Source organism: Gobius niger, assembly GCF_951799975.1.
Source record: "Gobius niger genome assembly, chromosome: 9".
Classification (NCBI taxonomy): domain Eukaryota; kingdom Metazoa; phylum Chordata; class Actinopteri; order Gobiiformes; family Gobiidae; genus Gobius; species Gobius niger.
Genome location: NC_136860.1, coordinates 11585117 through 11598763, shown reverse-complemented (window position 1 = coordinate 11598763; position 13647 = coordinate 11585117). Strand labels below are relative to the sequence as shown.

General features: G+C 40.3%; 1 protein-coding gene across 1 annotated transcript in view; it reads right to left on the bottom strand.

Annotated features, from left to right (window-relative positions):
• The window catches only part of ttn.2 (titin, tandem duplicate 2), a 197167-nt gene that overhangs the window by 98452 nt on the left and 85068 nt on the right, over positions 1-13647 (bottom strand). The window contains exons 87-99 of the mRNA XM_079562796.1: positions 6941-6985; positions 5150-6763; positions 4607-4660; positions 4121-4516; positions 3758-4036; positions 3242-3511; positions 2980-3119; positions 2744-2870; positions 1698-1964; positions 1321-1587; positions 836-1099; positions 376-515; positions 120-246 (exon numbers count right to left, since the gene is read on the bottom strand). Of these exons, the coding sequence (XP_079418922.1) occupies positions 120-246; positions 376-515; positions 836-1099; positions 1321-1587; positions 1698-1964; positions 2744-2870; positions 2980-3119; positions 3242-3511; positions 3758-4036; positions 4121-4516; positions 4607-4660; positions 5150-6763; positions 6941-6985 (3990 nt within the window). The remainder of the gene's footprint in view (positions 1-119; positions 247-375; positions 516-835; positions 1100-1320; positions 1588-1697; positions 1965-2743; positions 2871-2979; positions 3120-3241; positions 3512-3757; positions 4037-4120; positions 4517-4606; positions 4661-5149; positions 6764-6940; positions 6986-13647) is intronic.

Sequence of the window (13647 nt, the reverse complement as noted above, 5' to 3'; positions counted from 1 at the left end):
GAGCGACTGCGAAAAGTCACGTCATAGCATTTGCCCCAGTGGTTATGTAAATGCCTATTACATTTCCCAAAGAAGAAAGCCATGACAGTAGCATGTAAGACTTTTGTAGTAACGCTCACCCTTCACTTTGAGGTTAGCAGCGCACTTAGCATTTGCGGCGCTAAATGAAATCTCGCCGGTGTGTGGGACTCTGCAGTTGTACAACACCAAAGTGTGTTTAGCACCGTCCTCCACGATTTCAACGTCCTGCAGGTGAGCCAAAAACTTTACCAAAAAAATAACAGCACTCACAGCTTATAATTTAGGTTAATTCACTTTCACATCTGAAAGAAAATTGAAAAAAAACAAAAAAAAACACAATGAACTCGGACATACGGCAGACGGGCTGAGGACCTCTCCGTTGAGTTTCCATTGGCCGTGCATGTCGTCTTCGCTAAGCTCGACCTCAAAGCGAGCCGTTTCTCCATCGAACACCTCAACGCCATACAGTGGACGGACCACTTTGATATGGCGGGCTGATGTTTCCACACAAAAAAAAGAGGGAACAACATTCTTACTCTAGACAAGCAACAGTTGGACAACAAACATGGGACATTTGTGTACAAACATGAACAAATAGATTAACAGACACCATCGTTTATCAGGAAGACGGACAAATGACAAGACAGACAGGGAACACTACAAGATATTGGACAACTGAATCTTGAAAAATGTTCCCACTATTATGATTCGTAGAAAGAAAAAAATGCCCATATGAAAATATTAGGAGGTGGTGCTGATGAAGGGTGAGCAAAAAAGATGGAGTGGAAAAAATGGGGATGACTGATCTGTTTACCTTCAATGTGGAGCATAGCTGTGGTCTTGTCTGTCCCGCAGTCACACAAATACTGCCCTTTGTCTTGGTTTGCCACTTTCTTGATGGTGAGGGTTCTGCGCTTGCCCTCAGCCTTGACCAAAACCTCCTTTGAGGCTTTGACTTCCATTTCGTTGTAGTACCACATGACCTCCACATCTTTATTAAGCTCACACTCCAGAACCACCTGGTCTTTCTCCACAGCGGTGAAGTCCTGGAGTTTGACTGTGAAGTATGCGTCTCCCTCTGGAACGGGGGAAATGCTCCATTTGACAAACGGTTTTACAAACAAGACATGACAAGAGATGGGACATGACAAACAGAGGACAGACGTTTTGAAATGGAGATGGTACATCCGTCGAACACAAACACATAAAGTTGGGTGAAAGGACGCACTCATGGGAACTGTGGAGTGAGCTGTGCGGAAGGAAGGGACAGAAGTGCATGATGGGGACACTCAGTTTTACCTATAACGGTCAAATTCGCCATTGACGGAATCCCTTTGGCCTCTGCTTTAATTTGGCAAGTATCATCGAGAGTCACATCTTTTATTTCGAGCACATGCTTTTTCCCATCGACGTGCGTGACCACAGTTCGGCTCAGGTGGATTTTTGCGTCATTCTTGTACCACGTGACCGGGATGTTCTCGTGTGAAAGCTCCAGCTCAAATCGAGCCGTTTTGCCTTCTTTGACAGTTTGATCTTTTAAAGGCGAGATAAACTTGAGCCTGATACCTACAGTTGTATTAGTAGGGCATAATCATATGAGTTAGTTAAAAAAAAAACAATTGAAACCAACTCAATGAATAAGGGCACATCGTTGTTGACCGAGCTTGTAAACTTACCCTCGACAGTGAGTTTAGCTGTTGACTTTTTGCCTAATACCTCAATAGTATAATCGTCCTCATCATCAAACTCGCAGCAGTTTATGATCAACATATGCTTCTTTCCATCAACGATGATGTCAAACTTTTGGTCAGGAGTGATGATATCAGCCCCTTTGTACCACATGGCCTTAGCCACGTCCTTTGTGATGGTGCATTCAAACTTGGCCTGTTTCTTTTCAGGCACTGAAACATCATTCAGTGGGACCACAAAGTCCATTTCGATTTCTGGTTTGGGAGTAATACAGAGTCACATATTTCCACAACACACAAGACATGACAACTAGTGGTCAGTGTACACATGTATCTTCCTTGTCTGTTTTACTGTTTGAAGTCTGTGAAATTGCTGGTTTCCAAACTGTTCCTGTTTGTAAATCTGTAATATTCGTTTAACCCTGTGGGACAACTTCTGTTGTGGCTATACAAAACAATCTGATTGATTGGTTGATTTTGTGTGTATGTGTGTAATCTCTGTAGGTTGATCTACACTCAAACTAGGCTTCTATCGCCTTATCTAAGCTCCAAACTCCTCGCTCCCAGCTGTCAGCCTTATAGGTCATGTAACCAAGCTGTTGCTATGCCCTGTTCTTTTTATAAATCCGAGGGTCACGAGACAGGTTGCGAGCCCAGCGTTCTGAAATGCTAGGCTGGGAAGGAAGGCAAAAGTTTAAACTCCCTGCCAACGCCTCAAATGTTTAAATGTGATTGTGTTTATTGTACTTAACTGACCACTTTACAGAGTATACATATAGTTGTGTCACACGACAAACATAGACATAGACTAGACATACATTAGACACACAAAAAAATCTTCAATGGCATCCTGATTCCTGGCTTCTTGGCTGTGTAAAAAACATGTTTGCAGAAACCCTTGAAAATAAAGATCTAAGGTCCATTCTGATGTCTATGTCTTTATTAATTTGATGGACCTTACGCCTTTATTTGTACAGCTAAAAGAAAACGAGAACAAAGAACGTTCTTGCGGTCTTTAGGTCTGCGACGCTTACCTTTAACATTAAGCATGGCAGTGGTTTGAGCATTCAGAGCCTGGTAGGACACTTCACCAGCATGGTCCAGCTGGCAGTTCTTCAAAATGAGGCGGCGAACACCGCCCTCCATTTGGATATCGCATGTCTGATAATCAATAACAGGGTTAACCATTTGAAAATTTTATACTGCACTGCATGGAAAACATGCTCCTAGCACATTAAAATCAAAGTAAATCAAAGACATCCATTCTTACCGGAGATCTGGTCAGGACCTCTCCTTTGAGCTTCCATTCACCGGGAACGTCATCTTCAGAAATTTCGGTTTCAAATGTGGCATCCTCCTTCTCGGTCACTTCGACACTTGCCAATGGTTTCAGGATATCAGCTTCACGCTCTGAGGAAGAGGAAGTGATAAGTTGATAAGTTTACAACTAAAGATAGCTAAGAGAGAAATTTTGCAACCCAAAATCTACTACGGGCCCTTATATGAAGATGAATATTGTAAAACGCACAAACCTCCTAATGTGAGCTTGGCAGTGTAGACGCGTCCCTCCACCTCCATGGCATATTCGGCTACATCATCGAGCTGGCAGTTCTTGATGGTGAGGGTCAACTCTTTTCCTTCTTTCTTGATCTCCACTTTGTCAGAGGGCGTGATCTCATTCTCTCCCTTCAGCCATTTCCAGTTGGGAGTTTCCTTGAAGAGCTCGCATTTGAATGTGGCAGTGTTTTTGGGTTTGACGTGCTGGTCCCTCAGAGGCTTCACGATCCAGTCTTTAATAATTTCTATTGGAGCAAGGAATTATGTAAATAATGAAACTAAACAACAGGATGATCACTCAGATCACAGTGAAAATTTCACACATGCCCCGGATTGAACTGTGAACAGCGAAACTGTCACATGCATTCCAGGCCTGCAACATTTGTAGGTTTTGTACATAATATGACCTTGCACATGAGATAACACCATATAAATAATTGCAAAATTTTCAAAAGGGTTAATTCTACCCATTTTATTGTGCAAACACTTACCAATCACTTTGACATTTGAGGAAGTCTTCACATCCTCCTTTTCTGCCACCTCACAAGAGTAAACTCCAGCGTCCGCCTCCACGGAGTTCTGGATGGTCACAGCGTGTTGCATTCCAATGATGTTAATCTGGATCTTGTTCTCTCTTTTCGCCAGGAATTTGCCATCCTTTCTCCAAATCACGTCCCTCTCTTTGTTCAGCTCGCAGGTCATGTAGATAGGCTGGCCCTTCATTGCTGAGGTCTCTTCCTCGAGCTCCTTTAACCATTTCACCGGCAATTCTGGGGACAAAGATGGAATTGAGTCCCATTCATATAACTGTAATTCTCACTCTAAACTTTGTATTATATAACACTGTAAGATACCTTCAACAATGAGTTTGGCTGTGCATGTGACCTCCTTGCCAGCATTCTTAGCAATACACGTGTATTCACCGGTATCGGACAGCTGCACATCAATAATGTTCAGTTTGCGATCTTTGCCGTCAGAGGTGAACTTGTGCTTCGGGCTTTCGCGCAGGTTGCTGCCGTCCTTCATCCAAGTAGTGACAGCAGTGGACGGGGAGACCTCACACTCAAAGAGCGCAGAAGAGCCAATGGACTCGGCCTCCTGAAGCACAATGTCCTGGAGCTTTTTGGTGAACTTCAGAGGAACAGCCTTGAGCTTGAAGCCTGCAAATGGTTCCTCTGGAGGTGGAGGGCCTTTTCCGCCGGGTTTCAGACCACGGCCCCTGCCTTCACCAGGGGATGGTGTCTGTTTGGCTGGAATACGAAGACAACATTTTTGTTACAGACTCTGTTCTTAATAAAAGTCAAATAAATAAAATAAAAATGATTAAGTGTCTAACTTACGTCTTAAGCCCCTGCCACGAGCAGCTCCTGCCTCTCCTGCAGCCGGCGACCCCTCTGTTCAGAAATATCTCAGTTAACTTGCAGCACAAGAGAGTTTGTATTTAAGCGAAGCGTACTTGCAGGGAAACAAGTAAGAATGATGGGGACATGCAAAGTAGTAAGGCTACAACGCAACAGAAAGTTTACAATCTTGATGAACAGTAATAACATGACTTAAAATGAAATGACAAATGGAAAACAAAATGTGAACAAGTTAACATTGAAAACAAAATACATTATGGAGATGATATTGATGATGGACATTATTTGACAATGAGAAAAATACCACCAAGGGTCAAATGAAAGCAATGAATATGGACACAGACTGAATGAGAAAGAACACTGAACAGGAAAAAGGTGAATTTTAAGATGACTGATATTTGTAAAGGCAGCTTGGATGAACATGGATGGAGTTGCAAAATGGAGGAATATTATTATCCATGAGGGAAGGGTGGTGTTTTTTTTGTTTTCAGCCCACAAATGAAAGGACCAGCCTGGTCTCACCTCTCCTGGGAAACCCTGGCACCTCCACAGCGCCTTCCTCTGGTTCACCTTCGTACTCCTCCACAGGAACCAGCTCCCATCCCCAGGCCTCATCGTCTCCCTCTGCCTCCTCTTCAGCTGCCTCGTACTCCTCTTCGAATACCTCTTCCTCTGGCTGAGTGGCAACCTTTCGCAACTCCACAGCTCCGGGGGACACCTCTTTAGATATTGGGATTTTACCTGCTGCTTTTACCTCCTCTGGTGAAGGTTTCTTGGGGATCTTTTTAAGTGTGACAGCATCTACCGGCGATTCTTTAGGTGAGATAGTTTTCTGGACCTTTCTGAGTTTGTCTACACTTGGGATCTTCTCTATGGGAATGGTTTCTGACTCCTTTAGTTTCTCAACTTTGGGAGAAGGTGTCTTCTTCAGCTCTGCTTTCTTGAGCTGCTCCACAGGTTTTAAAGCCACATCTTCCTTTTCATCTTTTGGTTTTGGAGTGACCACTTTCTTTAATTGGACAGGTTTCGGCTCCTCTGGAGTCTTCTCTGGCTTCTTAACCACCGCTGGGGTAGGAGTTTTCTTTTCGGGGACTGCCTCAGTTTCTTTCGGTTTCTCTTGCTTCTTTTCTGGAACTTCAGCCACCTCAGGCTTCTTTGGCGACTCTTTTTCTTTGGGTTTTTCTTTGGGTTTTTCTTCTGGAGTTATGCGCCGTCGACTTAAATCATCTATAGGTTTCTTTTCTTTATCCTCCTCTGGTTTCTTTGGCTTTTCAGCTTCTTTAGATGGTTTAGTGAAAGGTTTTAGCTTCACTGTCTCCTCTTCTTTCTCTGGTTTGGGGATTTTACCCTTTCCGATCTGCAATTTTTTCTCCTCTGGCTCTTCCTCTGGGGCTTTCTTTTTGTCCACTGGTTTTGCCATCTTTTCAGGCTCTTTCACTTCTTCTGGTGCCTTTTCAAGCTTCTTTGGGGGTTCTTTGGGCTCCACTTCTCTTGGAGTCCGTTCTCGCTTATCAAAAGGCACCTTATCCCTGTCTGGCCTTTCTTTTTTGTCCTTTTCTGGTTCTTCAGTTGGTTTAAGTGGTTTTTCAAATGGTTTTAGCTTCACTGTTTCAGGCTCCTCCTGTTCTAAAGGTAATTTTTTGACTTTCTTCGGAGCAGATTCGGGTGGTGGAGGTTCCTCTGGTTTTGGAGCTTTTGGGGTGATTTTTAATGGAATCTTCTCCTCTGGTTTCTCTTCTTTTGGGGGTGCTTTCTGTCGTGTCCAAGCATCCTTAGTTGGCTCTTTTTCTTTTTCTTCTTTTGGCTTAACAACCTCAGGCTTTTTAACAAACTCAGCTTTGTCACGAGGCTTTCTCTCTTCTGCTGGTCTTCTCGTAACAACTGAAATCTCAAATTCCTCTTCTCTACGAACCATTTCTTCAACTGCCACCACAGTTGTTGTCGTGGCTATCTTGGGTTTCTGAGCCTCCTCGGGCTGCTTAGGGGAAACTGTTGGGATCTTCTTTAGTTTTACCATCTCCGTTTCTTCCTCTGCGTCTCTGGCAACCCTTGGCGTGGTTTTCCTTAAAGTGGGAATCTCAAATGTGCCCACTTCCTCCTCTTTTGGAGTTTTACCTTTTTTGGGTGCAACTGGTTCTGAGGCGGCAAAGGTTCGGTGTTACACAAATTATGATACATTACATAGAACAAATGTTTTTTTTGAAAGATTGTAAATACTGAAAAAGCACTACTTATATGACTCGAATTAATAGTTTACAGGTATAATGCATGCTGGAAAGATAATGCAACAGGCAAAAAAGGTTTGGCGCTCACCTTTCTTGACTCCTCCTGGCGCCTGGACTGGCCCCTTGGTTTCATCTATTATAAAGGGATAAGCCAGAAAAGTTAATCATTAGTACAATTGATAATCATAAAACAGTTTCACGTTCAGGCCTTGCAGGAGAGAGAATGAGTATAAAGATATTCAAACACTTAAGAATGATGTTGAAGATGGGAGGTTTAGAGATGGTTTTAGAATATCACAATAGAAGGTAGATTGAGTCAAATAATACTCTCCACTGATGGAGAAAAAGCGTTTGTTAGTAAAAAATTAAATTCAGACAAATATACAAGACAAAAGAAGGTCTAGTCGACCAAATAAAGCAACTGGACATTCAAACAAGGTTGCACTCTGGATGAAAGATGTTGATGAAATGGACTGTATGAGACATTCTACAGATGGCTACCTTTCTCTGGAACTTTGTCCTCTACTACAAGTGGTTTCTCCTCCGAAACCTTCTTGACTGGTTCTTCCACCTTAGCAACAGGCTTGACAACTTAGTTTGTAACAAAGAGGAAAGTGTTAGGTCTGACTAAAATCGATCTTTCAGGATTCACAACCTATTCAAGCCTAGATACCTGGCTTTATGTCTTCTTGTGGAGTTACTTTTTTCTCCAACATTTTATCTTTTCTCTCATCTGGCTTTTTGGCGGTTTCTTGAACTTTCACAGCTGGTTTAGGTTTGCTTTCTTGGAAGACAAATGTTACCATTTTTAACTAACTGTTAGCATCTTAAAGTTTACTGTAAAGATCCAGTCATATACAGTTACATAAAAAGAAGAAGAATGTTATGTATACTCAAAATGTGATACCTTCTTGTGGAGCTGTTGGTGCTACTACTGCCTCTTTGGCTTGTGGTGTTCTCTGCTTCTCCTCAACAGGAGCTTGAAAAGTGAAATTATGCCAAAATCAGAAACGTAAGAGAGTGATGGGGTGAACGACAGACATTCAAAACGTACACAACATGGAAAACATATAAAGAGGGGAAAACAGGTTACCTTTTGATTTGACCCATTTTTGTAGATTGTAAGTTACACAACACAAAATTAGGTAAGAGTGGAAAAAAAGCAAACTTGAAACAGTGTATATCAGAAAAGACAAAAAAATCTGCAGATCTGCAGCATTTGTGCTAAAGCAAGATGGGTGCGATGATATGAATGTCGCTTGGAAGAGTGAAAAAAAGATAGTGGCGTTCAGACCAGGAACACAGTGCAATGTGAATTCTTTTGAAATATACCTCTAACGTTTTCTTGGTGTGATATTATCTCAGCTGTTCCCAAAACATTTACTCCTTTCTGGCCGGTGATAGCCTCTTGAGTATCTCCCTCCTTTGTAGTCAAACTTTGTACTTCGTGTAGAGGGATTGCTCCAGTTTGTGTCTCCAGACAAGATTCTTCCACATCAGATATCTCTCTTTTTAAAATAATTTGGCTAGTGACTGCTTGCTCAGGCTTAATAGCTAAATCTGCAACTGAGGGGTTTTCAACTGAGGGCTCAAACAAAATTTCTCCCGATGCTACATTTAAATTTGCGGATTTATATTTTGATGAAATTACCTGGTCAACTATGTGCATTGGCTCTGCCTTACTAACTTCACTCTTAGCTTGTGACTTTGTGTCCATCTGATGTTCCTGAAGCTCATCAATTTTGTTTTGCTTTTTTAATGCATTAAAATGATCATGGTCCGATTCAGTAACATCTTCAAGAGATTCACCCTTAGCTAATTTTCTGCTTTTTGAAACATTATCTTTTTCCAAAGCAAACCTCTCTTTATTGTTTATTACTAGAATCTGACTAGGCATGGTAGTTGTGGCTTGCTTTTTGATATGCTCCTGGGTAACGTTGCCTGTTTGCTGGAATTCTAAATTATCACTTCCTTTAAGCACCTGTTTCGCATCTTTAACGCCTTCACTTTTTGCATATTTTTCAGGGCCGTGCAGTAATGTTTTGGTAATTGTTTCAGCTCTTTGTTCAACAGGACAAACCCTTGGGATTTTGTCAATTTTTAGCTGGCTTTCAATGACTTTAATCTTTTCCATGTTGTCCTTTGTTTCTTTGTCATTAATTGGTCCAATGAATCTCTCTGAAGTTTCTCTTTGGGCATCTCCTTCATTTGCTATGAGTGGTTTACCAAGCGCTGTATTCATTACTGGTGTTTTTGAAGCCTTCGACTCCAACTGCCCCTGAACTTCAACAATAGGAGTTACACTATGAAAATCATCTTTAATAGTCTGTTTTTTTGATAAAATTCCTTTGTCAGACATTGCCAAAGCTTTTTCATTGTTCAAACGTGCAGTTGTGTCATCCTTTAATTCAGAAATGTCCTTTCTTGTGGAAATACTTTGTTCTAATTCAGGCATAATAAATCTTACAAGAGAGTCTGTTTTTGCTTCCCCTTCTTCAAGCAGTAAATGTTGTTTTGAAGCCATTTCCATCACAGGAGCAAATGAAACAGTTCTCCCTGTCTGTTCCTCCTTGACTTCTACCACATCAAGCGAAGAAACACTACCAAACTGATCTTTCAGACTGACCATCTTGGACTCCAAAATGTTCAAATTCTTTTCTTGTCTTTCTTTGGGGCCTGTTACAATGACACCATCTTGAACGGAGACTTCTGACTGTAGTTTTTCAACAGCACCCTTCATAACTGGTGCCAATGAAACTTTCTTCTCAGCTTGTTCATTAGTTCTGTCTAATGGAGTGACTAAACCATATACATCTTCAATTATGACCGTTTTTGATTGAGCCTCTCTTAACTTTTTGACCTGTGACCTGTCAACATCTTTAGCTTTTTTACCTATTTTTTGTTGATCTGACTTTTGAACTTCTGTAACAGCTTGTTGTTTTTGTTTAACAAGTTTTTCTTCAGTTTGATGGGCATCTTCCTTTACATTCTGAACACTATCAGAAGGTTTAATAAGTATTTGCTGTGCATCTAATTTTCTGTCTACTTGTTGTATTGTTTGACATATTTTTGATGCAACATCCATGACAGGAGCCATTATAAGCTTTCTCTCAACTTGTTCATGTGTTTTGTCCAAAGGAGTTACTAAACCATAATCATCCTGAACTATAGCTGTAATTGATTGGACTTCCTTGTGGCTCTTTGCTTCAGTTCGGATTTCTTTTGCCAGATTTTGCTTTTTAGCCTGATCATCTTCAGTCAAACTAGCTTTCTTTTTACCTTTAACTGACTCTTTCTTTCCTATGACCATTTGTGACTGGATGAGTTGATCAGATTGGAGACTTTGTGTGGCCTCGTCCATTTCAGAAGAAAGAGAAATCTTCCTTTCAACGTGTTTATATGCTGAGTCCAAAGGAGCAATTGAACTATAGTCATCATGTAATGTAACGGTTTGTGCCAGGATTGCTTGGACTTCTGTCGTTTTCGGCATTTGATTTGTCTTCACGTCAATCAAACGATCAGCTGCAATAGCTGAAATTTGATCAGCCTGATCTTTCTTTGTGATTTTTCCTGGTTTGTTGTTTTCATCTTCAGCTGTAGAAGTGTCTTCTATTGTTTCAACTGGCTTCATAACCTGTTGTTTAGTTTCTAACGCTACATTTCTGACCAGACTGACCATCTTGGACTCCAAAATGTTCAAATCCTTTTCTTTTGTTTCTTTGGGGCCTGTTGCAATGACATCTTGAACAGAGACTTTCGACTGTAGTTTGTCCACAGCACCCTCCACAACTGGTGCCAATGAAACCTTCTTCTCAGCTTGTTCATGAGTTCTGTCTAATGGAGTGACTAAACCATATTCATCTTCAATTATGACCGTTTTTGATTGAACCTCTCTTAACTTTTTGACCTGTGACCTGTCAACATCTTTAGCTTTTTTACCTATTTTCTGTTGATCTGACTTTTGAACTTTAGCAACAGCTTTTTGTTTTTGTTTAACAAGTTTTTCTTCTTGATGTGTATCTTTCTTTAAATTCTGAACACTATCAGGAGGTTTAATAAGTCTTTGCTGTGCATCTAATTTTCTGTCTACTTGTTGTATTGTTCGACATATTTTTGATGCAACATCCATGACAGGAGCCATTTTAAGCTTTCTCTCAACTTGTTCATGTGTTTTGTCCAAAGGAGTTACTAAACCATAATCATCCTGAACTATAGATGTAATTGATTGGACTTCCTTGTGGCTCTTTGCCTCAGTTTGGATTTCTTTTGCCTGTGTTTGCTTTTTAGCCTGATCATCTTCAGTCAAACCAGCTTTCTTTTTACCTTTAACTGACTCTTTCTTTCCTATGACCGTTTGTGACTGGATGAGTTGATCAGATTGGAGACTTTGTGTGGCCTTGTCCATGTCAGAAGAAAGAGAAATACTCCTTTCAACGTGTTTATATGCTGAGTCCAAAGGAGCAATTGAACTATAGTCATCATGTAATGTAACGGTTTGTGCCAGGATTGCTTGGACTTCGGCCATTTTTGGCGTTTGATTTGTCTTCACATCAATCAAACGATCAGCTGCAATAGCTGAAATTTGATCAGCCTGATCTTTCTTTGTGATTTTTCCTTGTTTCTTGTTTTTTTCTTCAGCTGTAGAAGTGTCTTCTAGCTTTTTAACTGGTTTCATAACCTGTTGTTTAGTTTCTAACGTTAAATTTCTGACCAGACTGACCATCTTGGACTCCAAAATGTTCAAATCCTTTTCTTGTTTTTCTTCAGGGACTGTTGCAATGACATTATCTTGAACAAAAATTTCTGACTGTAGTTTTTCAACAGCACCCTCCATAACTGGTGCCAATGAAACCCTCTTCTCTACTTGTTCATAACTTCTGTCCAATGGAGTGACTAAACCATATTCATCTTCAATTATGACAGTTTTTGATTGGATCTCTCTTAACTTTTTGACCTGCGACCTATCAACATCTTTAGCTTTTTTACCTATTTTTTGTTGATCTGGCTTTTGTACTTTTGTAATAGCTTGTTTTTTCTGTTTAACAAGTTTTTCCTCAGTTTGATGGGTATCTTCCTTTGCATCCTGTACACTATCAGTGGGTTTAATAAGTATTTTCTGTGCATTTAATCTTCTGTCTACTTCTGTCACATCAATCAAATGATCAGCTGCAATAACTGAAATTTGGTCAGCCTGATCTTTCTTTGTGATTTTTCCATGTTTGTTGTTTTCATCTTCAGCTGTAGAAATGTCTTGAGTCTTTTCTACTGGTTTTATAATCTGTTGTTTACTTTCTAATGCTACATTTCCTCTTTGAGCTGTTTGATCATTTTCTTTTTCTGTGTCAGGAGTTACGGAAACCATTCTTTCAACTTGTTTATGTGTTGATTCCAATGGAGCAATTGAACCATATTCATCATGTAATGTGACTGTTTTTGACTGGATTGCCTTGACTTTTGTTGTTGTTGATGTCCTTTTTTTAATTTCTTGAGACTCTGTTTTCTTGTTAATTTGCACATCTTGAGGTACGGAAAGTGAAATTTCATCAACAAAACCTTTCCTGGCAACTTCTGCTTTCGTCTCTTTTTCATCTTCAATCGTTGAAATGTATTCTATCGTTTCAGGCTTTAGAATATTTTCTTTCATTTCTAATTTCTTATCTCCTTGTTGAACTGTTGAACTGGATTTTTGACTCGCAACATCCATTACAGGAGTTAAAGAAATCTTCCTTTCACCTTGGTTATATGTTGATTCCAATGGTGCAACTGAACCATATTCATCATGTAATATTGTGATTATTTGTGACTGGATTGCTTTGACTTCAGCTTTTGTTGTCGCTAACTTTTGAGAGGCGTTCACATCTTCCGTTTCAATAACTAGTTGATCACTCAAATATTTCTTTGTAATTTTATCTTGTTTCTTCTTTTGTTCTTTAGGTGTTGAAAAGTATTCTATATTTTCAACAGGTTCCATTTGTTCAGTTTCTTCACCTGGAAGTAATTGTGATCTTTGTGTTGCAGCACTCATTTCTGGAGAAATCGATGCTTCCAATTTTTCATACTCTGGGTCCAAGGGTGTGACTAAACCATACGTATCCTGAATTGTGACCATCTTTGATAGTATTTCTTCTGTACCTTTTGTCAGTTTTGACCTATCGGTTGGAGCTTTGGAGGCCTTGTTTCTTTCCTCTGTTATTTCAGCTATTTTCTGTTCTCTTGTGAACTTATCTTTAGCGACAGGAATTTTCCTGGCTTTCTCCACATCAGACGGAACATCCTCTCTTTCAATAATTTCACCTGTTTTAACAACCTTTTCAGTTTCGTGCTGCATTTTGTGAGCTGTTTGTGCTGTGACTTCTGTTGCTGGAGCTGGGGTACCTTTCCTCTCGACTGTCTTCGATTGGAGTAACGTTTTATTCACTGTTGAAGGAATGTCCTTAAACTGGATATCGTCGGCCTCTGTGGTCTTTTTGATGATCTTCTGTCTTAATTTTACATCAGCTGTAGGAACATCTAAAGTTTGTTCAGTCAGTAATCTTTTTTCTAAAGCCTCTTGCTCTAACAAAGATGTTTTATAAGTTATGTCTGGCTTTGATGCAACTACAGCCTTTCGTTTAATTTGCTCCTGTTTTCTAGGGATTTTCTCTTCAATTAATTCAACTTGCCCTTTCTCGGTTAGTAATTTGTCCACAGTTGACTGAACTGTAGCCCTTGCTTCAGCATGCTTTGCATCTTTTGCTGGCATCTCACTTCTTTCCGTTTCAGATGCAACTTTAAGTCTTTCATCAACCTTAGTAT